Below are 24,968 nucleotides of genomic sequence, written 5' to 3'. Positions count from 1 at the left end.
CACCGAACACAAGTGTGTTAGATGTCGGTAGGAGATGTGTGTGTCGCTGAAGTGCCTTGTTCGCTCTGTCTAGGTGCCGTGGGTGTGTAAGCAGCCAGTGGGGGTGTAACTGGTGCGTCCATCAGCATCTCTGCACCCACAAGCCCACTTGTGAGGAGGGAATCATCATCTACAACAAGCATGTGAGTCAGGGTGTGTGAGTGGGGCTTAGAAGGGTTCTTGAAAACCTGCAATGTATTGGATAATTACTTTAACAAAATCCAGTCCTGGAAAATGGGATTTTGAAATGAAATGTTTTGATTTTGTTTTTTAATTCTTAAGTCAAATGCATCTGAACTTTCAGAATATCACAAATGCCTCAATGTTAAACGTAATGTGCGTAAAGTTTTGCTCAAATGCAACAGAAGTTATCTATGACCAAGAGCGCCCCCAGAAATCTTTGACATGGTACACAAAACTGAACCATAACGACATCTCATCTCATGCCAATACAGACTGTGCATCAACATGCTGTAAAGTGTTTCAGCCAATCGGAGTGCTGCATTTTTGTTCTTTCTGAAAATCTCAGCACCTGCATACACACTGGTAAACTGCAATCAAATTGCATCAACAAGTCCCTTTCTAAAAAGAAGTAAACCCTTTTTTTTTTTTTTTTTTAATTTTCTTCAATTCACTGACAGTGTAGCAGCTCTGAAGCTGTTAATAAAAATAACTCCCCCCCCCCCCCCCCCTCAACCACTGACATCTGGCTTCAATCAATCTTATCTGCTTTTGTTTGCTCATTACTACCACTAAATAAACAGTACACTCCTCAAGCTTAAAATGTCTGTTTCACTTCAACCGATCACACAAGATTATACTAGATCTATAATAGATCTACTCCTATGAAGCCGAAGTCTTGCAAACCAGTGGTACGCACAGTGTGTAACATGCGTACGGCTGCAGGTGCCTAATGGCCATCCTCATGAGTGAATTAACCACAGTACTCTGTGAATATTCTTTAAGTTGAATAGGTCTCCTTGTAAGTACAATGAGAATGTATGCAAAATCAAGTAATGCAGACTAACTTGGAACAGTGTGATTCGTCTGGTCATTCTGTCATCAGATTTGAATGATTGTAAGATGGATTCCGAAATGATTAGGTGAACAAAAATGAACTGAATTGTATTTTTTTTTTCTTTTTGCCGTTCATGCTCCCAACTGTTTTCTTTAACTCCTCTTGTCCGTCTCTCATCTGCAGTTTGCCCTTCCTACTCCACCTCCCCCTTCAGTGACACCAATGATAGTGTTTTCTACAGCACCTCTGCCCTCCACTTTGGCTCCAACAACATTACCAACAACCATCCCTATTATAACAACAACTACAACCACCACCACTACTACGACTACTACAACTACTCCCACGACGACTGCTACCACTTCTCCCATGACAACAACAGAGAGTCCAACTACAACAGAGCCTACAACCATCCCAAATACTGTCCAGCCAGACACAGTTCCCACAACACTGCCTGCAACCGCAGAATCGACCACTCTAGCTACCACCACCACCGCTTCTACCGAAGCAACTGCTGTGGCCGTGCCAGCTGAACACACGGTACCCATTTTGGTTGCAGAAGAGACGACTCAAGAGGAGATTGCGACGACAGCTGACTACGCTGACCATTTAACAATGAACCATGTGGTGGAGTTAGGTGATACTGAAGTGCCACCTTACCCACAGCCTACAGCAGGTGAGGATATAAACACAAGCCTGTTTACCACCCCAGCTCTCCTTACCTTCCTACCCCTTGTTGCCTCTGTGACTGCTTCCCCCGAGCCATCGAATGACACCGCCCAGCTGAATGACGATCTGTCGGTAGCAGAACCTCCCCATGACGTCCTGCCGCCCACTGTGACCCCCACCCAAAGCCTGACTGACCCCTCCCTTTTGGAAACACTTTCTGATTCGGACTCGGAGTTTGAATTCCCCATCGCAGAGGTGCAGCCCACTGTGATCTCAGAAGAGCTCCTGGACGCTGGCTCGGACCCAGTTCCCTGGTTTGAGGAGGTGCAGATGGAGAATGATACGGTCCCGTTCTCAGCCTCCACGCTCCTTTCTGGAGATGGCGATGCAGAAAATGTGTCCCTCGCCTTACCCCGCATGCTGGACTCAGACTTGGAATTCGATTACCAGTATGACTCCCCGGGAATCTACACAGTGGTGAGTGGCAGTCTAAATTTAGAAATAAATGTACTTCTATTCAGGGGCACACTTAATAAATAATACATGCCATACAATTAAACCTTGTCTCATCAACAATCTGTAACAAAGACTTCTTTTACCAGAATGCATGTGATTCTTAATTGATGCTGTGCCATTTTAGTTGTATTTGTTTTTTGTAAACAGTCATTTTTACAGCCATATTATCCCCTGCTGTAAATGGCGTGTATGACAGGTTGTGTTCGTACATACTGTATGTGTCACACTTCACATTTTTCCATATATTTGAAGAATGGCTAACCCATTGGAAACTTGGTATTAATTTATTTAGCATAAGTTATTGTATTTCCAATTCAGGGGAAAATAGGTGGCCGTTTGTCCATCTTCTCTTAAGATTGGGATTTTAAACATTTCACTGCTAATTCTTCAATACTGTTCTGTATATATGTCACAGTCAGCAGCTTGTTCATCACTGTAGTTTTGAAATTCCAGGGGATGAATGTTACGGCTACACTTGTTGAAAATGATTCTGATAAATGCTGGGTCTGAAGCGAGTTCCCTGGTTTGCTGTGTTTCTTGTGCAGGGCGAGGAGGCTGTCGGTGTCAGCTGGGGACCTGAAGACTGCCCCTGTGTGGAGCGTGTCCAGGGATCAGCCCTACTGCCCGTTAATGTGGAGAGGAAGATCACACTGGTGGGCAAGAACCTCCACCTCTTTCAGGTACCTCAAGGAAATCTGTACTTTGACTGGAGAATCAAATATATTTCACAAAGTATCCATGAAGAGAAGCAGTGATAATGTTTGGGTTTATCCCCAGCTGATTTAAAAAAAAATAAATAAATAAATAATAATAATAATAATAATAATAATAATAAATACTAGGTGTTGGAGAACATGTGTACTTCTATACCCCAAATATGTAATAGATCATGTGGCAGTAATTGCTTGAATTCATTTGTATTGCTATTAGCAGAATGCCCTCTCTAGAATCAGGAAACCCTAAAGACTTTGCTGGCGGTATGCCCACAGCATGTATTTTTTTTTTGCCTTGCAGCCTATTTATGCCAGCATAATTACGAAAAGAAAGTCAGTGATCCACAAGTTTTACTCATCCTGTTATTGGACGAGTAAAAGATTCAAGTTTTGAATACCAGAGGATCTTTTTATTCACAATCTACACCCTTAAACAATAGCACTGCAGTGTTAAGAATGGATTGTTGCAACGTTCTCCTCTTTTGGTCTTTGCTGAAGGATCACGAGCTGGATTACAAGTGCGTGTTTGTGATCGAGGGGAGGATGGTGCTCGTGGACACTTATGTGGAGACTGACGAGCTGGATCCATCCTCGTATTATCTCACCTGCCAGCTACACCGGGTAGGGAACACTGCTGTCCCATATTCCTTCTTTAAGTGGCTAAATAGAGAGCCATTTTTCAAAAACATGTTCTGATTAGATATTTAAAGTTGTGTTTTGTTTGACTGCTTATCAGTTCACTGCTATACTGTAGCTGTTCCACATAGGCTGACCCCAGCTCTCCTGCTTCCTCTTGTTGCAGTACACCTACTCCGCCCAACAGGAGGACTATAACGCTGTGGTCTACATCAAGAGGGACACCTACCGCGTGGACAGCGCTCATGATCTCTATGGTAGGTTACTGAAGAAGTGAGGTCAACTAGACGTTTTCAGCTCTTGTCTTCAGTACAGCACGCATAAAAACGTTCTCCAAGAGTCATTGCTACATTTCCATTTGCAACTGGAAGCACGGTTTGAAATCGGACTCGTACTTTTACACCGGCAGCTGTTCGAGATTCAATTAATTAGAAATCACAGGCTAACAGAATTCGAACAGCAGTTCTGTTGCAGATTGTCCTTGACCTCAGCCCCGGTTTGATACTAGAAAGAGGGATGTCATTTGAATTTTGCAGACTGGCTTCATGGTGCAGATGGAAATGTGGATTTAGAAATGAAACAGTGTGATGTATTTATAAGTTATGTCTCAGAGTGGGTATTCATACCCTTTAACCCTGTCCTGAAGCTTGCAGTGTGTCGTTTTTGTGTTGCAGTGACCCTGTATAACTGTTCAGCGGGGCGAGCTGACTGCAGTCGCTGTCAGACTGCAGATCCCAAGTACAGCTGTGTGTGGTGTGGAGGGGGCAAGTCCAGCTGTGTTTACAAGGAGTCCTGTAATGACGAGATCAAGCAGACCTGCCCTGCACCCCTTATTCACTCTGTGAGTAGCACAGACCTTCCCCTTTCTGTTCTTGCATGAAAACAGTGTCCAGAACAGACGTTAAAGTGGTTTTAGCAACAAAGTAATTCTTGCATGTTGTGCACCTCCATTTGCTGCATAGGTCAACTGTGCAGGTTTGAAAGAAACATGTTGTAGCCATTGGGCATTTTCATTTGAAATCCTCATATGTTACTAGGTTTAAAAAAAAAAAAAAAATGATGCCTGATTCTCAGGAAGTCACTTCCTATGTAATTTCACCTCGGCAGTGTCTTCTGGGTCAAAGCCAATAGAGGAAGCAGTAGTTTGGTTAATGACAGGAGAGGAGGTATTGCAAATGCAGGGCAATTTCTGTTTAACATTTGGCATCACAAAAAGGTCATTTCTGTTTCATTTTTATGTATAAGGTGACTCCTGGGACTTTTTAAAGGGTTTTGAGATTTTTAAACGTTTGGCAGGATGATGAAGGGTTAATTATTCAGTTACGATAAAAATGAAAATACACCTGAAATGTACGTACACACCTTTTACTATCCTCTCATGGGTCAGGTTACTTTGATAAACACTGGAATTGCAGCCTGTTTCTGTACAGTTATATTAAGAACCTTGCCTTCTGAAAAATGGAATTCCCTGTTCCTTAACCCACTATAAACTGCTTTTCTGCTTAGATTGAACCGTTTTCTGGTCTGGTGGAAGGAGGGACTGCCATTACCATCTCTGGTTCGAACCTGGGTCAGAAGTCTCAGGATATCGAGCACACAGTGTCTGTGGCAGGGATGCCCTGTATAGTGGACCCCGGCAGATATGAGATCTCCACCAGGTAGGGTCTGAACCTTCACAGGTTAAACATTAGCAAAATGCATTGAAATGTCCCTGTCTCCTATTGGCCATTGCAATTTCCACATCATTTCTATATTATTCATTCTGAAGTGTTTAATGGTGCAACACCGTAGAGTAGCCCTCTCTTCCATGTCGGTCCGCATCTGTTGGAGTCCCCCATGCTTTCTTTGGTGGGTAGAAAGAATTCAGTTATATATAAACTGTGCCATTCTGCGTTACTGCAGCTGTGGGGCAAGTGAATGGGAGGAGTTCAGTATTTCCTCTGAAAGGCACTGTCTGTCCAGTGAGAGAACATTGGGGGATTCTGAAACTGATTTGATGAAGTAGCGGGGCGCTTCAGAGGTGTTTCAGACTGGAAATTTAAAGTTGAGCTGAACAATAATGGAAGCAGTGACACACATACTGCAGCTAATTAAGAGTAGCAAACTGGATTTCAATCCTTATTTGCTGTTATCTTAAGCCTATGGAGAACATGTGACCGATATTGTTGCAAATATATCCTCCTGTTACACGGACGACTTCAGTACCTGTAACATACTGGCATACAACTGATAACTTCTGTTACTATTTTACCTGTGGTTTAAAAAGGTAGAGTAATGTTCTGTATTGCCCTTGAACACACAATGCACTTTTCTATTGTAATAAATATTAGAGTAAAAGGCTAATTTTATAAGTGTAAGTTAACTTCTGTCTAAGCGGTGAAAGCTATCCATAAAATATCATTCATTTTAAATGTGCCAGCTTAATCAGAGAAGATAAGATTCGGAGCTCTTGAAACATGTTAAGTTTCTTTATTGCATATCGTTTAGCCCTTCATTTTAGCAATGTTAAACATTGCCACAAGGGGCAGTACTGTGACATGACAGCATGCCTCATCATTGGCACTGGTTAAGAGCTTCAGAACTTTGTCTGATGGGTAGAACATTTTGCTGCATTGTTGCAATAATGATTAAGATGTTGATGGAAACTTGTATCCCGCAGGATTGTGTGCGTGACGACCGCCAGCGATGGGCCCAAGCCTGGCCACGTGTCTGTGGAGGTCAGTGGAGGAGGTCATGGTGTGTCCACCCAGGTGTTCACTTACCAGGTGAGAGCAAAGCCATGAGTGCAGAACGACATATGAATGTGAGCCTGATCTTTTAAATGACTGTTTCGTCTGTCTTTGGGTAGAATGCACACACCAGCTGTTTTCTTGCAGTGAATCAATGGGTCCAGTGTTATTTTAGTGATAACAAGCTAAAGAAGGTACTTGGCAAATTTCCTTGCAGTTAGACCAGAAGTTCTCCTAGTGTATGCAAAGCGTGTGACATACCAATGCTGTTGTGTACACTCATAGTGCTCTAGGACTTATTGCTTCATTGTTACTACTATTAGGTAATGATTTGATAGAATTCATTTTAACAGTACTGACTCTCCTCTCTGCTCCTCCAGGACCCAGTTTTGGAGAGCATCTCCCCCCAGCGTGGCCCGAAGGTGGGCGGGACCTCCCTCAACATCACAGGCAGCAAGTTACTAACGGGACGTCCCAGCGAGGTCAGCATCTTCGTGGGAGACATCCCCTGTGTCATGTGAGTGCCAGTCCTTCAGCATAAAGCCTCTTGGACAGAATCTAGGTGTTCCCACATTAAATATTTCCAGTTTTTTTTTTTTTTTTTTTTTTTTTTTTTTTTTAATGTTGCTGTTTTCCTTTTACAGTTTTATGTTAACAGCAAAATAATAATGAAATAAAAATAACAACGCTTTAAATTTAAAATTGAAAAAATGGTAGTTGGAATCCACAGTTTCAGATTCAGTATTTTATCAAATATTTAACTTGAGTGTATCTTAACTCAAGGTGTTCATTGTAGACTCTTATTTATTATTTCGGCAATGTTACCTTTTACATTTTAAAAGTGCAGATTTATCACCCAGTTCATTATCAGTAAGGCCCAAAGCCTTAATTTGTTTCCTTTTTGCTCCCTCAGTTCCTCAGAGCTGCAGGAGGATTGGTTGCAGTGCCATACTGGCCCCAGTAATGCCACAGCCGAGCTGACTGTCCGGCTGCGGTATGGGCAGAACGAGAGGCGACTGCAGGGCACTCCATACTACTACACTGAGGATCCCAACATCACCCAAGCCAGCCCACCAAAGAGCTTCCTTGGGTAAGGGTGGACACTTGGGAGGTTTGGGGGGAACAGCAATGAGGATATCAGGTTCAGATCCGACTTAGAAGGCCTCTCTTTACCATTTCCATCACTTTCAGAATATAACGTGCACAGTGCCTGTTCGTTACATGATCAGGTAACCTTGCGTTACGTCCCTTTTAACATCCTTTTAACACACCCCTCCGGTACACAGGGCTCTACATTATCGGTTATCTGTTCAGCATTTAGTCCTACAGCCAGAAGACAGAGTTTATGCATTAAATTAAACAGATAAAAAAAATAATAATAATTAAGCTCTGTCAATTGATTTAGCAATATTCCCTTCATAGAAAATAACTGGGTGCAGGAATAACAAGTTTCTCAGCCTGTTATTCTATACAAGACTGTTTTAGTGGAGAATGGTAACAGTGAACAAGACTTTGGCACTAACAGAGGTACTTGGGTTTTCAGTGGGGGGCGGGTAATCCGGGTGTTCGGACACAATCTGGACGTGGTACAGAGTCCGAAAATCCAGGTAACCGTCTCGCCGATGAAACAGAGGAGAAGGCGGCGGAGTGTAGAGGCCCAGGACAGGTCACCACGGCGACACAGGCGGATCGTTCCGGACACGGGATGCCCTGAAGATACTTTGTGTTCCATCCAACAGGTGAGCAGGAAAACAATCTTACCAGCTTGATCACTTCCTCTTTTCATGAGCTCATTAACAAAAATACACTTTCTTGTCTAGTGTAAACTGTATTACAGTTTGGTACTCTACACCTCAAAATGGACTGTGTTTCTTTGGTCCTCTAGTTTGTGGAGCCCTGCCAGGTGAACACCTCCTCCTTGATCCTGTGCAAGAGCCCAGCTATCGGGACGCTGCAGAGAAACGCCCAGGTAAACGTCGAGTTCATCATGGACAACCTGCGCGTTGACTTCAACAGCGTCAGCCAGACCCGCTTCTCCTACGAGCTGAACCCCACGCTGAAGCCGCTCAGCGGGGTCGACAGCAAGCCCTACCGACACAAACCAGGCAGCGTCATCTCTGTTGAGGTACGAACTCTACCTTCACATCGAGCTTGGTGATAGGGGAATCGTAAAGATGTAATAACCAAGGCGTTTCCTTGCCTCTCTTTACAAGTTCCTTATCTTGCCCTATATATATATATGCAACCCCACTTGGTATTAATACTGTATATTTACTACTACTTGATGTTCTTGGTCTGGCCCCTCCATGCTCATTCTGATCTGTGTGTGTCTCTCTCTCAGGGGGAGAACCTGGACCTGGCCATCTCCAAGGAGGAGGTGCTGGCTATGATTGGTGAAGGGAACTGCTCAATGAAGACTCTGTCCAGGAATCACCTGTATTGCGAGCCGCCCCCCGAGCAGCCATCGCCACGGCGACGAAAGCGGGATGGAACGGACTCCCTGCCGGAATTCATTGTGAGTAAAGCTTTGTGCTTTTATCCATGGCAGAAGTGAGTTTCAAAAGGGGCTTCAGTTGCCGTAATGTGTATTATTGACACAGATGGAAATTGCAGTGAATAGCATAGGGATTATAACCTCTCAAGTAATCTGCTACTGCGCTTTCACTAATACAGTCTCCCCTCCATTTCAGTTTCATTTTACGCTATGCGTCAAGAACCATTAATCTGACTAGGTATACCCTTTATACTGTAGTACTTCACAACGGCAAATATGGTCATTTTGCAGGTTTCCCATGTTTTTCCCTTTTATATATTAAGCATCTGCCACATTTTACCATGGTTGGCCAAACTTACCTGTGCTTCACCATTCTTTCAGTATGCTTTTAAACTTTGCTATTCTTTTTGCCATTGTAAATGTTTGTAAGGGTTGTAGCATGTGTGGGTATTGAAATCTAGGTAAATGCCCGTCCTAGATTACATTGAACTTGCTTGGACGTTTGTTTATTTCTACGTACTGTGAATGTAGGTCATAGTGACTTGCACCTGATTGGCTCAGCTGTTCTTAAATGTTCCATTCTACAGGCTACTGTCGTGTGTTGCTAGTGAGATGTGAATGTTTGTGATACTCTGCCTCCAGGTCCAGATGGGTAACTTGAGGTTTAAGCTGGGGAAGGTCCAATACGACACTCAGAGCCTGTCCACTTTCCCACTGGAGGCACAGATTGGAGTAGGCGTGGCAGCTTCCATTGTAGCCCTTATTGTCCTGATCATTGTGCTCATATACAGGTATGCATCAAACTTACATGCATGTAATTACACTTAGATGCATAGGCAAGATAACCAAGTCAAAAACCAAGTGGGCCCACAAAGGGCATTTATGGGAGGAATGTCTAAAATGTAAATTGAAACCACTAAGTTTAATGGAGTATCTAAATGAGCTGCATGCTGTCTTTTAGGAGGAAGAGTAAACAGGCTCTGAGGGATTATAAGAAGGTGCAGATTCAGCTTGAAAACCTGGAGACCAGCGTGAGAGATCGCTGCAAGAAGGAGTTCACAGGTGGGGGAGAGCAAACATATTTAGGCTCTTCTCATGTATTCAAGCCTATGTTGTGTCCATGCCAAGCCTCTTCTGTCTTAAATGACATAGGCCCAAGTTTTCTCTTGTAATGCAGAGTCATAGACCACAGGCGCAAGAATGAAGTAAGTTTTACCTGCTACTGGTAGAATTGTTATATGGGACAACTGAAGTTGAAGTAAAGCTTTAGAGTAGTTTTAGAAAAGTTCCACTTGCAACACCAACAGCATCTTCTTAATTCCTAGTTATCCTATCAAGGCATACCACAGTTGCTAAATTCTGGATTGCAGCTGAAATGCTAACGTCAAAACACTCAATTAGTCATCATCCAACGACAATTTTGAAGATCATTAACAAAGCCCCATTGACCAATCCTTTTATCATATTTAACCAACATGTCCTCATAGCTCAGGAAATGAAGTCCCTGGATTAGCCCCGTAACACTTCTCTGTGCCATCATCTTTCCTCTATAGTGAGGTTACTGGATGCAGGATTCTGCCGTAGTCACTGAACTCTGTCACGTTCACCAGGCTCGGCTGAGCACCACTGGTTTAACGCCCTGTCTCTCCCCGCCTGCAGACCTCATGACTGAGATGATGGACGTGTCGAGTGACCTGGTGGGATCGGGGATCCCCTTCCTGGATTACAAGATGTATGCCGAGCGCATCTTCTTCCCCGGCCACCGGGTGTCTCCCCTGCGCAGGGACCTGGACGTGCAGGAGTGCCGCAGGCAGACGGTGGAGCAGGGGCTGGTGCAGCTCTCCAATCTGCTTAACAGCAAGCTCTTCCTGACCAAGGTGATGAGGTTTCCCTTCTAATTAACACACTTAATAAGTGCACTGATGCAGTGTGTAGTCCGGTAGCCCTTTTTTTATTTTGTATTCGTACATCTATTTTTCAATGGCTGTTTAAGAACTCCCGGGTGATCGGTGTTGCTCAAAAAAGGTCGGACAGCGGTGGCTTAGAGTGCAGCTTTTCTAATCGTGGTGTGCCGTTTCCCTCCAGTTTATCCACACCCTGGAGAGCCAGCGTACCTTCTCCCCACGGGACCGCGCCTACGTGGCGTCTCTCCTGACTGTTTCCCTGCACAGCAAGCTGGAGTACTTCACTGACATCCTGAAAACCTTGCTCAACGACCTGGTGGAGCAGTACGTGGCCAAGAACCCCAAACTCATGCTGCGGAGGTGAGACCATATCAGCAGCCCTTTTGATATTGGCGTTTTCCACTTCGTAGCTGATTAGTCCATTATGTATATGTATTAGTCTGTTTTATCTGTTTTAGATTTGGATAGTTTTGGAGCACTCTACAGCAATCCCAGATGCCTGGAGGGTAATGTTTATGGGGCTTTAATCCGTTAAAGAGCAGGACTGTCCGAATCATTTCAGATTATCAAATTATTATCTTCATCGATCCCTCCCCCGTTATGTTGGAGGAAATTCCATTAATTTCACATTATAAACCATAACTACTGTCCTTATTTAAAAAATGGCAGAAGGGAGGCTTATTGATTTTTACTATGGCAAATTTAATAAAACCTATTTCAGCTTAAGTACTGCAGAAGTTAATGTACTGTGTGGTCCCACGGCACCACCAAAGCACTTCCCAGAAGTGCAGTTATAAGGAATTGTATCTGCTGTTAATAAACTGGCAATTTTGAATTTGTGTTTACTGATGAAAACTGAAATGCAGAAACTGCATTATAATGTCGTGCTTTACAGACCTGCTGAAGTGTAACTGATCTGTTCCTTTCAGGACCGAGACTGTCGTAGAGAAGCTGCTGACAAACTGGATGTCTATTTGTCTGTATGCCTTCCTTCGGGTGAGTGCAACTCATGCCATAATGAAAACCTTTTTTTTTAAACAGAACAGTAAACTACGAGTATATTTTACCCACAGCCAATCTGTTCAAAATAATCATGCATTATCCCATCTTGGGCATGTTTTTTTTATTTTTTTTATTTTTATTATTGCTGTAAAACTGGACACCATTTTGAACTGCTGCTATGAGGGAAAAGAAACTTCCCTTAATGATGTTTGAAGAATACCTTGGAGATGCCTGCCTTGAAACAAACATTATCTACATAAAACAGTTTACCTGTATGTGGTTACTCTAGGTGTTAGGTTCCCCCATCATTTGGTGCCTTCACCTCCCAAGTTTCAATACCCTGCAGTAGATGCTTTTGCACTTAATTGCAATGGCTTATCCACCTTGCATATGCAGTGCAACAACTGGAATTGTAAATGCTACATACAGACTTTATTCCAGTTTTCTTTATAATGGTTTATTTCTTGGAAACCAGCTTCTCCTTATATCCCCTGTGCTGTTTCTGTAGGATTCTGCAGGAGAATCCCTTTACATGCTGTTCAGGGCTATAAAGCACCAGGTTGACAAGGGGCCAGTCGATGCCGTCACTGGGAAAGCCAAATACACCTTGAATGATAACCGGCTGCTGAGGGAGGACATAGAGTACCGCACACTGGTAAGAACTGCCCATGCTCACCGATATCATATTTTGCAAGTGACCTCCTTCCCCCTAAAATAATGCCAAGAACTGCTGTAGAAAAGCGCCAACATCTAAAAAACCAACCACAAGGCATATTTTTTGCTGTGAACATCTGCCCTTGCTAACGGAATGGGATTGTACTATACGTGTGGGCCGGTGCGAGTTCAGTGTAGAAGTTAGTGAGGTGTTAAAGTTGTTTTTGGCAATGTCAAAAATATGCAGGTTAACTACAGTTGTGAGCTCCAGTGTTTAATTGAAACTACTATATGTGTTCAGTGTGAGGCAAGAATCTAGTTTGAAGCTGCTCATTCTTTTCAAAACCACTTGCACACCCCTGGTCAAAAATCTAATTTGCAACTGGAGGGAAGGGTGTTATTCCTCTGCCAGCTTGCCATTAATGGGTGTGCGTTTCTCATTGGTTCTCATTGCCCTTGCAGACTCTAAATGTCCAAATGCAGGGGGGAGGGAACGAGGCCCAGCCTGTGCAGTCCAAAGTTCTGGACTGCGATACCATTACCCAGGTGAAGGAGAAGATACTGGACCAGGCTTATAAAGGGACTTTCTTCTCTCACCGGCCTCACACAGACTCCCTGGACCTTGGTAAGGGCCATTTTATCTTTTTAAATGCTGTTGTATGCGTGAAGGCTTTTCTTCCTAAAAAATCCCAGTGTGTTAAAATGCAAATGTTTAAACATGTTCAATCTTAAAGTTTAAACATCTAACAAATTAAACTGAATCCAACTTCTTCATTCAAAATAAGTGAGGGAGACAAACAATAAAGGCACTCGCTGAAACTTTTTGCCTACTCTTAGAGGTAGGTAGCTGTGTATTGAGGGAAAACTAAATCAAGCAGACACGGGTTTCAGATTGTTTTGTGAAATGAGGGCTGAAGTTGAAACCTGGTATAATCTTTGTTTCAGAGTGGAGGTCTGGGGTGGCAGGTCACCTGGTCCTGTCAGATGAAGATTTGACCTCCATCGTTCAGGGGAACTGGAAACGCCTGAACACCCTTCAGCACTACAAGGTAGGCTGCTCCGTGACAGGCTTTGTACAGTTACAAGGCAGACCTTTGTCTCTGACTCTGTGTGCATTTCCCTCATAGGTACCAGATGGAGCAACAGTGGCTCTGGTGCCAAGAAACAGCAAACACATCCACCATGACAACCATGATTATGTGGCAGGGGAAAGTGAGTACTGTTTGAAAAAGAAATACAGGTCATTCTAGACCTGACTGCTGGTGTACCGTATCAATGTGTTAACTTTCAAAATGATCATCCATTTGTATGTGGTGGTACTAACGTCACAATAAATAATGATAATTAAATAACTGGCCCATAAATACTGAATGTTTGATTGATGCAAACAGTGATGTTGCTAAATACCACCATTGTTAAAACCAGGGGTCTCCAATCCTGGTCCTGGAGGGCTGGAGACCCTCCTGGTTTTTGTTCCAACTGTACCCCAAATTACTTATTAGAAGCTTAATTTGTCCAATTAAGTAATTTAGGGTACAGTGGGAACAAAAACCAAGAGGGACTCCAGCCCTCCAGGACCAGGATTGGAGACCTCTGGTTTAAATCATTAAGAGGGAGACCTGAGAACCAACATCTCTACCATTTATGTACAGCTGTCTCGGTGTATTTAGACTGTGGAGCTACAATTGAATAGACCCTACTATCTGCAACAGATGACTGTGAAACCGGTTAGGCAAAATAACTGCTGTTCCTGTGACCGGCAGTCCCATTCAATCTACAACTGTGGTACTTGCAAAACTTTGGGGTGGGACAACCCACTGTAGTTACCTATTGGGAAAATAGTTTACTTGATCTTTCAAAATGATGCAGATTGTGTGTCAGACAAACAGCCCTGGTCAGTGTTATAGCACACCAAAGGTTTCAAAAACCCTGTTTTAATCTTGGACTAGCCAGTGTCGCCCAAGGTATTGAGATGGTGTTTTTACCTCCTAATTTGAGTATTTTGAAGATCCGTCAATGTTCCCGTTTCAGAGACCCCGATGCTGGAGGATCTGGACGAGGGTGGGATTAAGCTCTGGCACCTGGTCAAGGCCAGCGAGGAGCCCGATCTGCCCAAGCACCGGAAAGGCAGCATGCGGGAGAGGGAGAGAGCAAAGGCCATCCCTGAGATCTACCTGACACGGCTGCTGTCAATGAAGGTACTGCACCCACCCGCTTCATTCACCAGTTATTAACACTGGTCCTGCAGACCAGAGGAGCACATGGCTGCACTGAGTAAAGCAGAACATTAAGAATACACAAACTTCTGCTGTTACTCGCATTTAATAATTCCACACTGCAGAAAGATGCTGATCCTCTGACATTCTGTTTCAGTTTGCACAAGAAAACTAACAATGATAAAGACAGGCAAACCCTTTTGCTTCCGATTCAAGCGGAGGACAGGCCTGGCTAAGTTCTGCATAGCTTCTTTAGAATTGGTTGACTTTGCTGTTCTGACCCCTCTCTCCTTCCTCCTCAGGGTACGCTGCAGAAGTTTGTGGATGACCTGTTTCAGGTGATCCTCAGCACGAGCCGGCCCGTCCCGCTTGCAGTCAAATACTTCTTCGACCTCCTGGACGAGCAAGCAGTGCATCATGGTATCATCGACCCAGAAACGATACATATCTGGAAAACAAACAGGTAGACAACCAGGGCTATATATAATAAACAATTTGAAGTCCTGTTGCACATTCCAACGCTTGCATTGCACGTTTGTAATTTCATGTGTGTGCCACTTCTACTGTATAGTTATAGTTAGTGTCTGTGAGAGAGCAGAGGACTGACAGTGTAATAGAACAGTGACACTTCCTGTCACTTTTGTTATCTTTTAATGTCAGTTGAGACAGAAGTATGTCTTTCAGAGATACCAATCAATTTAAATAGTACAAAGTTTATACAGTGGATGCTTTTTGTGTAATTCCTAACACATATGAGTAGCACGGGTGTCGTGGCGTGTTGTGGTCGTGCTTACACTTTTTTTCCTCTTTTTTGACAGCTTGCCTTTGCGCTTCTGGATCAACGTCATCAAAAACCCGCATTTCATTTTTGACGTGCAGGCGTCGGACAATGTGGACGCTGTGCTGTCAGTCATCGCTCAGACCTTCATGGACTCCTGCACCATCGCAGAGCACAAGCTGGGCAGGGTAGGTACTGGGGAGGAGGCCTTACTTGAGCACAACTACACCTCGCCACTGGAGATGCACAACTCATGGGCCATCTTACAGTAACATAAAAAGTAACCAACGGCATAGAACTTTGGGTAATGGCTGCAAATTTATAATGAATTCCCGCTGAATACCACATGAATAACACTGGAATAGGTCATGCTGTTCCCCAGAGTTCTGAAGTAATTCATTTTGAGTTCAGCCCTCTTAATTCATCATGATTTAGAAATGTTTAGTTTCTCTTTCCCTTCCATCTGTTCCTAATTAATTCACTGCATATTCTTCACTAATTCATGCCCTCTTACTGGCCCACCAGGGGATTGTGAAGGGTTAATTCATGCATGCCTACCACATGTGATCAAGATCATTTGTTACAAAGGATCATGCGATGAATACGGGTAATTTTTTAAATCCACATGAATTAACAGGGCAGAATTCAAAATGAATTACTTCAGAACTCGAAGTGCATGAGCTATTCAGATGTTCTATGACATTGTTGGAATTCATTATACATTTGCAGCTATTATTTTAGTGTTACCAAATGTTGCCTGAAATCAACATTTGCCAATATAGTTGAAAAATAATGACACTTGTAAATTGACACCAGTATATTACTCTGTTTTTATAATGTATAACTTCAATTCCTTAATCATGAAACCATAAAATATTGGACTGTCCTTGTATAAAGAGGATATGTGATTGGTAACTGAAATGTATTGGGTGATGGCAGACACAGGGCAACCAGAGAGAGAAAGTCCCAAATTCATGTCTTATGTTTATTCTACTTGTTAAAAATTAGCATTATCTTTTTAACCAGGCTTTTTCCTACTTAAACTGGAAGAAGGAAAAAAGAACTAGTCATAACGTTTGTCATTGATTGGACATGTCTCTTCCTGTTTTAACATTAGGAAGTCTGCCTGTCTGGTTAGTGCTTCTGGCATGTTGTTTTTCACAAGCAGGCTATTTGATTTTATGGATAATATTTTGGCTTCGCAATAACCTTATGCATAGGATAAACGAATGTTTCTTACTTGGCTGCTTGTTTTTTTAGTATTATTATTTATTTATTTTTTGCTCTTGCAGGACTCTCCAATTAACAAACTGTTGTATGCCAGAGACATCCCACGGTACAAGCAGATGGTAGAAAGGTAAGATTTCCTTGTGGAGGCAGTGGGAGGCAGAATCATCTGAGCTTTGAATGTCATGCCGGTTGAAATACCGTATTGGGATGTCTTGTCATATCCATGTGTCGACACCCCATCATAAAGTGATGGATTGCTCGTCAGTTATAAGATCAAGGTCATATGTATATTAGGTGCCATCAAGGATTAAAAAAATAACAAAAGAAGTGTAGTAGGTGGCCCTAAGATACAAACCCCTGTTTTGCTGAAGAGCTGGATTTGCATGTCACAATGATTTATGTGTATTGTAACACAGAACAGAATTGAAGAACTATACCGCAGTCTAATTCAATAAACCTACATAATAAAAGCATGTTTCAGTCTGTCATTAAAGGTGCCAGTTGGCTAGCATTTTGGCATCATGTGACTGGTTTGCCAGTGATGTAATTCCAGGTGTCGTATGATGTTCCTATTCGATACACCTCTGTATTTTATGATTCTCGAGGTCATTGTTTGTTCCTAGGTAGAAAAATGTACCCTTTTGTGTGCAGAAGATTGGGTGTGAATGAATGCATTTTGATTGTGTTCATTTCTCCATAGGTACTACGCAGATATCAGACAGATGATCTCTGCCAGTGACCAGGAGATGAACTCATCTCTAGCAGAGCTGTCTCGGGTGAGAATGTCTTCCAAGGCTGGTATCATCTCATAAATCACATGTTGTCGTATCTTAAGATGAGGGAACATGAAGCTTGGAACTTGATTTCAGGCCACTGCAGGGCACACCATTGGAGACTTGGGGTTTGATACAGCAAAGTTGCCTCAAACTAGGTCACCCGGTTTCCTGGAACCAGGTTTCAAGGCTCTGTGGCTTCATGCAACCTTCTCAGGTTGTTCTTGATGCTGAAATAGGGATTTTAGCTTAGCCCCGACAGGTCTAGCATTGAGGTTCTTACAGTGAACACAAGTTCCAGTAAGAAATGTTAACATTGCTTTGTTTCTTTTCATCCCCCAGAACTACTCGGGTGAACTGAATTACCTTGTTGCTCTTCATGAACTTTATAAGTACATCAACAAGTATTACGACCAGGTAAGATCACTAGTTCTCTTTTATAAAAATGTAGCGTTTTAAGACTGTATTGTAGTGGCCAAACATTGATAAGTGGGTTATAATGAAGAAAAATTAGCCATTATTGTGAAATTTGTTTGAATTTATAGGTAACTTTTTAATTTGGTACTGAATGTTGCATAAGTTTTCTTATTGTAGTAATACAGTAAAAAAAAAAAAAAAAATCTTTGACTCTCTCTAAAGCACGTGCAGAGGTTGTAATGATAGTAGCATACAGAGCCTTGTCTGTGTATATTGGAACATTGCAATATTGTACAGCCACCTTCTATGGTGCTTTTTTCCCTAATGTGACCTTGAAGGGGTTTAAAGCAGTTGTATGATGGATAAATATGACTCCTATTAACCGGAGTGTGATGATAACCACAATGATATCAGGTGCTTGTCCCCACTGATTGCAGGTTGTGGTAGTAAGTGGGTTGATATCAAGCCGGTTTGTTTTAGGTGTTGGGGCTGTGAATTCACACACGTGTGCAGGTTCTCACTGGTCTCTGTGGTGTTCTCCAGATCATCACTGCATTGGAGGAGGATCCCACCGCTCAGAAGATGCAGCTCGGGTACCGGCTCCAGCAGATAGCGGCCGCCGTGGAAAACAAGGTCACAGACTTGTGACAAGAAGACATTTGGGAGAACGCAAGCTCGTGGGAGGAGGGTGCCCCAGTAGAGTGTGGATTTAGTAACTGAGACCCCCTGCAGTCACCCTGCTGTCAACTCTGTCACAGACTGCTTCACCTTTTTACAGAGTGTCTTACAATGCCAGGATGTTAACATTTCCGTCATCTGTTATAAGAAGCTAAACATGTTTGTCGGTTTAAATCAGCCGCTGCCATGTGATTTTTCCCAATTAAGGGATCTTAAAAGATGTTAAGACTGCCATGTTAATTAGGTCAGTTTTATTTGGAAAGTGTCTTAAGGACTCTGTCTTCAATTGAAAAAGTAACGTTCTCAAACCTGCCTAACTGCCGTAGAAATTGCACTTGTGGGTTCTATCTCAGAGTACTGGTGACCTTCAACAAAGGAGGTTGAAGAAGAGAGAAACGGCAAGCAATTTAATAGGGCACTGTCTTTATGGAAACAAACGCTTCTGTTCTCCGATTTTTAAGAGAGTTATCATTGCTGTCAGTGTTGCTGTGCCACGCAAGCAGTGATTGAGTTAAAGATCGCTATCTGCATAGAGGCAAGCAGCAGGGTTGGGAACAAAAGTAAATGCACTGTCTAGGGAATGTGTCAAGATATTTAATGATGGGAAGGTAGCTCTAAGACGAGTAGAAGGAATATATTTTATTAGTTTTGCAAATTCTGGGGAAAGCAGGAATTTAGAAAAGGAAAAGTTTCACATCAGACTGATCAGGTACGAGTCAGGAATGTTTTATATATATATATATAAAATTTCTGGGGATGGTTATCAGATTTGTTATATGATTTTCTTCTCTGTGGTTTTAAATGGAAAGCACAGTTTGGAAATGGTCTATTTTAGTCAGCATTCTGTTTATAAAACAGTAAAATAAGCCCTGAATTTAAATATCACCAAACACTGGGTAATGCCTTATAAACATAGTTACCTAAATGTCATTCAGACTGGGTTTTTTTTTTTTTATTTTAGCTGCTTTGTCCACAACAATTGTTATTTTATAAGTATGATTCCCGAGTGACTGCCATTACAATTGAGTGCTGTACTACATTAAAAAAATGTAAGCATAGGGTTTCCAGTTGGCTTATATTTCATGAAGGGTAGATGTATCAAGATTCATCCCCCTGTTAGAATTGTGTGGGACAGTTTAACTCATCTAGTGTGTTGACAGTACTCCGCATTGCACAGAGGAAATGTAGCACAAGCAACCACAGCACAGGTTTGTTTTAAAGCCATGTATATTCTGTCCCGAGCTTTTATTTCTTTTGGAACAGCCTGTAGCTTTAAAAGTGTGAGGTATTCGACTTGTTATTGTGCTGGTTTAGTGCTGCAAGGACAGTATGTTAAGTTTGCTCTTGCCAGTCCTATTTAAAGGGGAGGAGACACTTGTATTTAATGTGGGCACAATGTTTGACCTTGTTTGCAACTTGGTACTCCTTCCCGGTATTTCCAAAGTAACGTGTACCTAGGCTTGGGAAGGTATGTTTACATTTCATGCTCTGAAATACTTCCAAGAACCCAGTGAATGTAAACATGACCAACTAATGACCAACGTCTCAAAATTGAATTAAACATTGTAACCCTTTTTCTTTTGCTAAAAATAAGTAGACTTTTTTGGTGCCAATTCTACGCTGAATAGTGCATTACTGCTAAAGCCTTTGAAAATGTAACAGTATTTCGTCTAGTTGATGCCATGTCATTAGATTTGTTGTTTTTAATATCAGTGGATAAATAGTGCCCATATTGAGAAGACTGCCATAAAAACTATAGACACATACACTGCGGTGTATGGTGATGATCTTTGAATCTCAATTCCCATGTTTTGGTTTCTTTTTCGATTAGCCACAGGTGCTGGGCATACTTTTTCTACAGCCGCATCGCTGAGATTGATGGACAGAGCTTGTCGAGTGGGTCCAAAGTGCCTAAGTTGCACCTCACTCTAAAGTCAAATTTGATGCAAGTTACAGTGTGATTTTGTGGCCCTCTGAAATCTAGGGTCATTTAGGAGAAATTAATTTTTCCAGGTTAATCTTGTAGTTCTATTAAGTAGCTTCAAATGTAATTTTAATGTTGACATGTTCCTTCCTCCTGTGAGGTGTTTTAAAGTCATTGAGTGGTTCTGATTTCTGTTGCTCTCATTTTCGCTTATGATTTTTCTATAAATATCTGCCTTTACCTGTCTCTTGAGCTTGTGGAATGTATGCTATGTGCCAGGACTGGACAGTCTTTATTCCATTTGGTGACAAAGTGACAGAGTAGCTGGGGCTGACAGAGTTAAAAGTCTACGTTGTCACCTGATTTGAATGGAATGATGAGGTCTGTTAATCCCAGCATTTAGGCTTCTCCAGGTAAGGAAAATGGTAATATTTAAATATTGGAGCAAAATAACCCAGAACCACTCAGAAAGAATGCGAACACCATAATGAGAGGATATAAAAAGTCATTGGAAATGACGTTCAAAGATACTCTTTTAAGATGTCTATATTGATTTTGTTTTTTTCTTCTGAAACCTTAGATGGTTTCTTCAAATTTCTCCAAGGAAATCAGAATTTCAGAATCAACGCAGAGGATGTAAAATTGGGGAATTGCCTTGAAAGAGTTTGCAATTGCCACAGATCCCATAGTCATGTAAATGCTTTCACCCACTGAGAGGGAAATGTTGCTTCTCATGTGGGTTGTCCTGGGTAATTTATTTTTAAATAAACTGTAAACAAGGGTCCCAGCTTAATTTCTAGACAACAGTACCGTTAAATTATAGGGCGTGTACACATCACTACATCTTTGCAACTTGTTTTGGATTTCAGTGTGCAAAGTTGGATGGACTGTCTGCATTTTGGATATTTTTTATATACTGTATAATTATATTATATAAACGTTTGGCAAGGCAGCATGATAGGAAGTGTTGTCTGTTTGAGAACATGAATAAGACAAAAAAATAAATAAAAAATTACAAACATTCCAGTTACAAAGCCTTGAAATTGTTGTTGTTGCAGAAGTATCTGCTATTGGGAAATAAGATGCATCCATTTTACTTAAAGATCCTGCTACATGCAGACAAGCACCCTTGAAAGTTTGAATAAATGTGTAAATATTGCTCAGTTCTGTAGTGGAAAATGTGTTTTTTTTTTGTTTGTTTTTTTTTAACCTGCTTCATTCATTCCTGCACTAATTTTCACCATGGCTGATCAAAAGCATTGTCTCAACCCATGCTATTGGTCATATTGAGAGTATGCAGAAAAACTGCTATTAGAGACAGCAAACTTGGCACGCAGTGTAAATGACAGTATTGTGTGGGTTTGTGTATTGGATGGAGTGCTGAAAACATCTAATCACCATGAAATGTTTACTTTTGGCCACCAGAAGATAAGCCTGGGTGTCAGATTTGTTCCTGGCTGTTGTATAAAATGGTGATAAAAGTCCAGTAACCAAGGCTTTAAAAACAGACTCCTCATTCCCATAACACCTAGATCCCTTTTGGCTCTCTCCAGAAACATGTTTTGGTTTGTGCTTACTTAAGGAGCAACTTGGTATGGTTATGAAATATCCCTGTTATCTTCACCAATGATTCTTGTTTAGAATCACTTTGTAGGTCATTTCCTGTTTCAGTCAGAAATTGAAAGCACCCCTGTGGCCTCTCCTCCCTAAGTACAGCTGGTAGACCAGAGTGTAATCATGAACCTGTCCCTCTGCCCCCAGTAGATGTAAGAAATACCACATTTGTTCTACATGGTATTTCTTACCGTGATTTCAAACTTCTACCAAGTTGACTGTATTGAGAAACAACCCTCAAGTGTGCACTAACACTTGTTTCTGAATATGTTCTTTTGCTTTTAATAATTTATTAGTCAAGTGATGTCCGCATATCCTGCCACAGTCTTGCAGTTTTGATGGAAATATTAAGTCACTTCCTGTGTTAAGGTTAATACAATCCCACCCAAGCCATGTACTTCTGGTCTAGGCTGCATATAGGAAAATAGTAATGTTCCAAATAATGGGGTTCCAATTTCTGTGCCACAGGAAGTGGAAACAAAGTGTTGTGGCAGGAAAATGGGCATCAATGAAGTGAAAAGCCTGGAAAGCAATTGATCAATAGAAAAAGAATAAGGGAACGGTTTAATGTTACGCTAATAAAGGGATTTATTTCCTTGGTTTTAAGTATTTTTGCTTCTATCTAGAAATGTGAAGGCATGTTGCACCCTGGTCCATACAGAATCTTGTACAGTGCATACTAAACTAATGGCAGACTGATTTTTTGTTCCACTGCATAGTGTAATATAATTTGGGTGGAGAATACCAGAGTTTTATTGGTTCGGTTGTATAAAGATTGATTCTGTAGAGCAAGTTCTGAAGGAGCACTGAAGGTGTTTTTGTTTGTGTTTTTTTTTTTTTTTTTGGGGGGGGGTTTTTTGTATTTATTTTCTTTAGAACATTCACCATCACTGTTAATATCTCTGTGTAAATAACAATGTAATAAACCTGTTGCAACCTAACATGTCACAGAAGAGATGAGAGAATTCCTACACACTTGTAATAAACTAGAACTACTGTAAATGACATTGGTGGACTGGGTTTGTTTTTGTGAAGATTTCTTCTTACGATGAACATTTCCTAATGAAACAAGTCTTAACATCAATCTCCTGCCAAAGATGCAAATTCAAAATTAGACATAAGCAGCATGAGAAAGTTGCTGACTGTGACGAACGAAGAGTATATACAGAAAATTATATAATAACTAAGTGATTCTCATGCCGATTTGAGAAGTGCTTCTCCAGACAAATGTAATTGACAGACAGATGGATAGAGGGACGTATAAACAGCCCTGTATGTCACCAGAATCTGATCCTCTCAATAACTTAAATAATAGTATTACTAGATTTCATGACAATTGAATAAACTATTCCACAGATATATGCCAAAATGTCAGTTTGACATGGGTGTACAGACAGAATCTGATATACTCAATTGGAAAAGCGCTTTTTCAGACATGTGGAGACACTGAAGATTCATCCCCAGAGGTGGATAATAATCCCATACTCGAGGTTAGTCTGACCTTGAAACACGACTGCCTAACACTGTGCTGTGGCTTAGAGACCAGTGTCACTAACTAGCACTACCTGATCCTTTGACATACTAACTAGCCTTGGCATTTGATAACTGATCGATACTGCGGGCTTTGTCCCTCAAATACGTCAGCAGCAATGCAAAATGCACAAGGTTTCACTGTGTATTATCGTTCACACATAATAAACTTGTGATACAATTGTCATATTTTGATGCAATTCGGAATGTTCCTTTGCACCTTTAACTAAATTTGGCCGCCAGTTCATTCTGATGTATTAGAAAATGTTTAATGTTAGAACCGTTTTCTGTCACTAGAGCTCGATGTTTTAATTTAATTATCCAAAATATTTTACAGTACGGTATTTACAGTAGATTAAATGATGTCCTAAATTATATCTATTTTGATTATTGTAATTTTTTAACCGTAGTGTGCGTGTTTTGTTATCACGACAGATACTGGACATATTACGATAATGCTTGCACACTTGCAGTGCTATGATTACAAATACATTGCCCTTTCAACACACAAAAAGACAGAGGAGACGCGCAGGCGCAAAAGAAGAAACGGATGCAGACTTTCAGCACCTTGGACAGAGAAATAACAGCAAATCGCTTGCTATAGAATAGCATTATGAGATGAAGGGTTAAGCAGGGATACATCTTGGTGTATTCATTGAATTCTGGTGGGAGGTCGTATGCCTTCTGCCTAGGGGGAAAGATCCGCATTTGAAGTAAAATCCGGCATAATACAAAGTGCTATTCGGGTAGTGTGCAAAAACGACTTCTGAAAAATAGTGCAAAACCTTTCATTTTGAGTTTTAGTTGATTGATACGGAATCATACATATACTGGATTGTTTTAAAACGACAGTTTAATGTTGAAACATTGACTGAAAACGAGAGCAACAGCAAGTGCTGCAGTTAAAAGTAGCAAACGTTTACAAAAATAAAAATCAAACTCTTAATCTTGCATGATTTCCCAGAACTAGGACTGTAGATCTCGTGTGCGTGGTTCGAACCGGACTTCAAACACTGGCATACAAAAAAAAAAAAAAAAAGATCCGATTCTAAACGGTCGACTTGGAAACAATCTTAAAAAAAAAAAAAAAAAAAAAAAAAAAAAAAAAGGACTAGCAATGGTAAGGTGTATTCATTCATTGCTGGGGATATGCATGTTCCTAATATGTTATGGTGTTGTACTTTACTTTTTTATGCTCTCGTTTAAAACTAATTTTGGAACAACTATTGTTTGCTTTATTTAAAGTTTAATGTTTTATGCTTTGCAGGCACCACGCCGTTTATAATCTTGCATGCTTTTTTTAATTACAAAGTTATTTAGAGTGCATGTACAAAAGGACACGTGTCAGCTATACTGTGTGTCGGAGTGTCAGAATAGTTGATGCTTCAAAATAGGGTTAAATTTAAGGAGATGCGCTTAATGACTAATTTTGTA

The 24,968-nt window shown here is 41.4% G+C and overlaps 1 protein-coding gene across 4 annotated transcripts in view; it reads left to right on the top strand.

Moving 5' to 3' along the window:
* LOC121298015 (plexin-B1-like) overlaps positions 1-22,996 on the top strand; it is a 126,772-nt gene extending 103,776 nt beyond the window's left edge. For all 4 annotated transcript variants that reach the window (XM_041224700.1, XM_041224703.1, XM_041224699.1 and 1 more), the window contains 29 exons: positions 74-182; positions 1,241-2,203; positions 2,788-2,922; positions 3,454-3,576; positions 3,758-3,848; positions 4,266-4,432; positions 5,098-5,249; positions 6,251-6,356; positions 6,701-6,837; positions 7,234-7,410; positions 7,864-8,059; positions 8,206-8,445; positions 8,662-8,835; positions 9,457-9,605; positions 9,776-9,876; positions 10,474-10,691; positions 10,900-11,078; positions 11,648-11,714; positions 12,229-12,375; positions 12,837-12,999; positions 13,320-13,423; positions 13,502-13,586; positions 14,406-14,572; positions 14,893-15,053; positions 15,409-15,556; positions 16,661-16,725; positions 17,299-17,374; positions 17,714-17,788; positions 18,332-22,996. In XM_041224700.1, coding sequence (XP_041080634.1) covers positions 74-182; positions 1,241-2,203; positions 2,788-2,922; positions 3,454-3,576; positions 3,758-3,848; positions 4,266-4,432; positions 5,098-5,249; positions 6,251-6,356; positions 6,701-6,837; positions 7,234-7,410; positions 7,864-8,059; positions 8,206-8,445; positions 8,662-8,835; positions 9,457-9,605; positions 9,776-9,876; positions 10,474-10,691; positions 10,900-11,078; positions 11,648-11,714; positions 12,229-12,375; positions 12,837-12,999; positions 13,320-13,423; positions 13,502-13,586; positions 14,406-14,572; positions 14,893-15,053; positions 15,409-15,556; positions 16,661-16,725; positions 17,299-17,374; positions 17,714-17,788; positions 18,332-18,436 — 4,780 coding nt within the window. In that variant the 3' untranslated portion in view covers positions 18,437-22,996. The remainder of the gene's footprint in view (positions 1-73; positions 183-1,240; positions 2,204-2,787; positions 2,923-3,453; positions 3,577-3,757; positions 3,849-4,265; positions 4,433-5,097; positions 5,250-6,250; positions 6,357-6,700; positions 6,838-7,233; positions 7,411-7,863; positions 8,060-8,205; positions 8,446-8,661; positions 8,836-9,456; positions 9,606-9,775; positions 9,877-10,473; positions 10,692-10,899; positions 11,079-11,647; positions 11,715-12,228; positions 12,376-12,836; positions 13,000-13,319; positions 13,424-13,501; positions 13,587-14,405; positions 14,573-14,892; positions 15,054-15,408; positions 15,557-16,660; positions 16,726-17,298; positions 17,375-17,713; positions 17,789-18,331) is intronic.
* The last annotated feature ends 1,972 nt before the right edge of the window (positions 22,997-24,968 follow it).

The sequence above is a fragment of the Polyodon spathula genome, chromosome 23, assembly GCF_017654505.1.
Source record: "Polyodon spathula isolate WHYD16114869_AA chromosome 23, ASM1765450v1, whole genome shotgun sequence".
Classification (NCBI taxonomy): Eukaryota; Metazoa; Chordata; class Actinopteri; order Acipenseriformes; family Polyodontidae; genus Polyodon; species Polyodon spathula.
The sequence above is the reverse complement of the archived record's forward strand: the minus strand, read 5'-3'. Positions and strand labels throughout refer to the sequence as shown.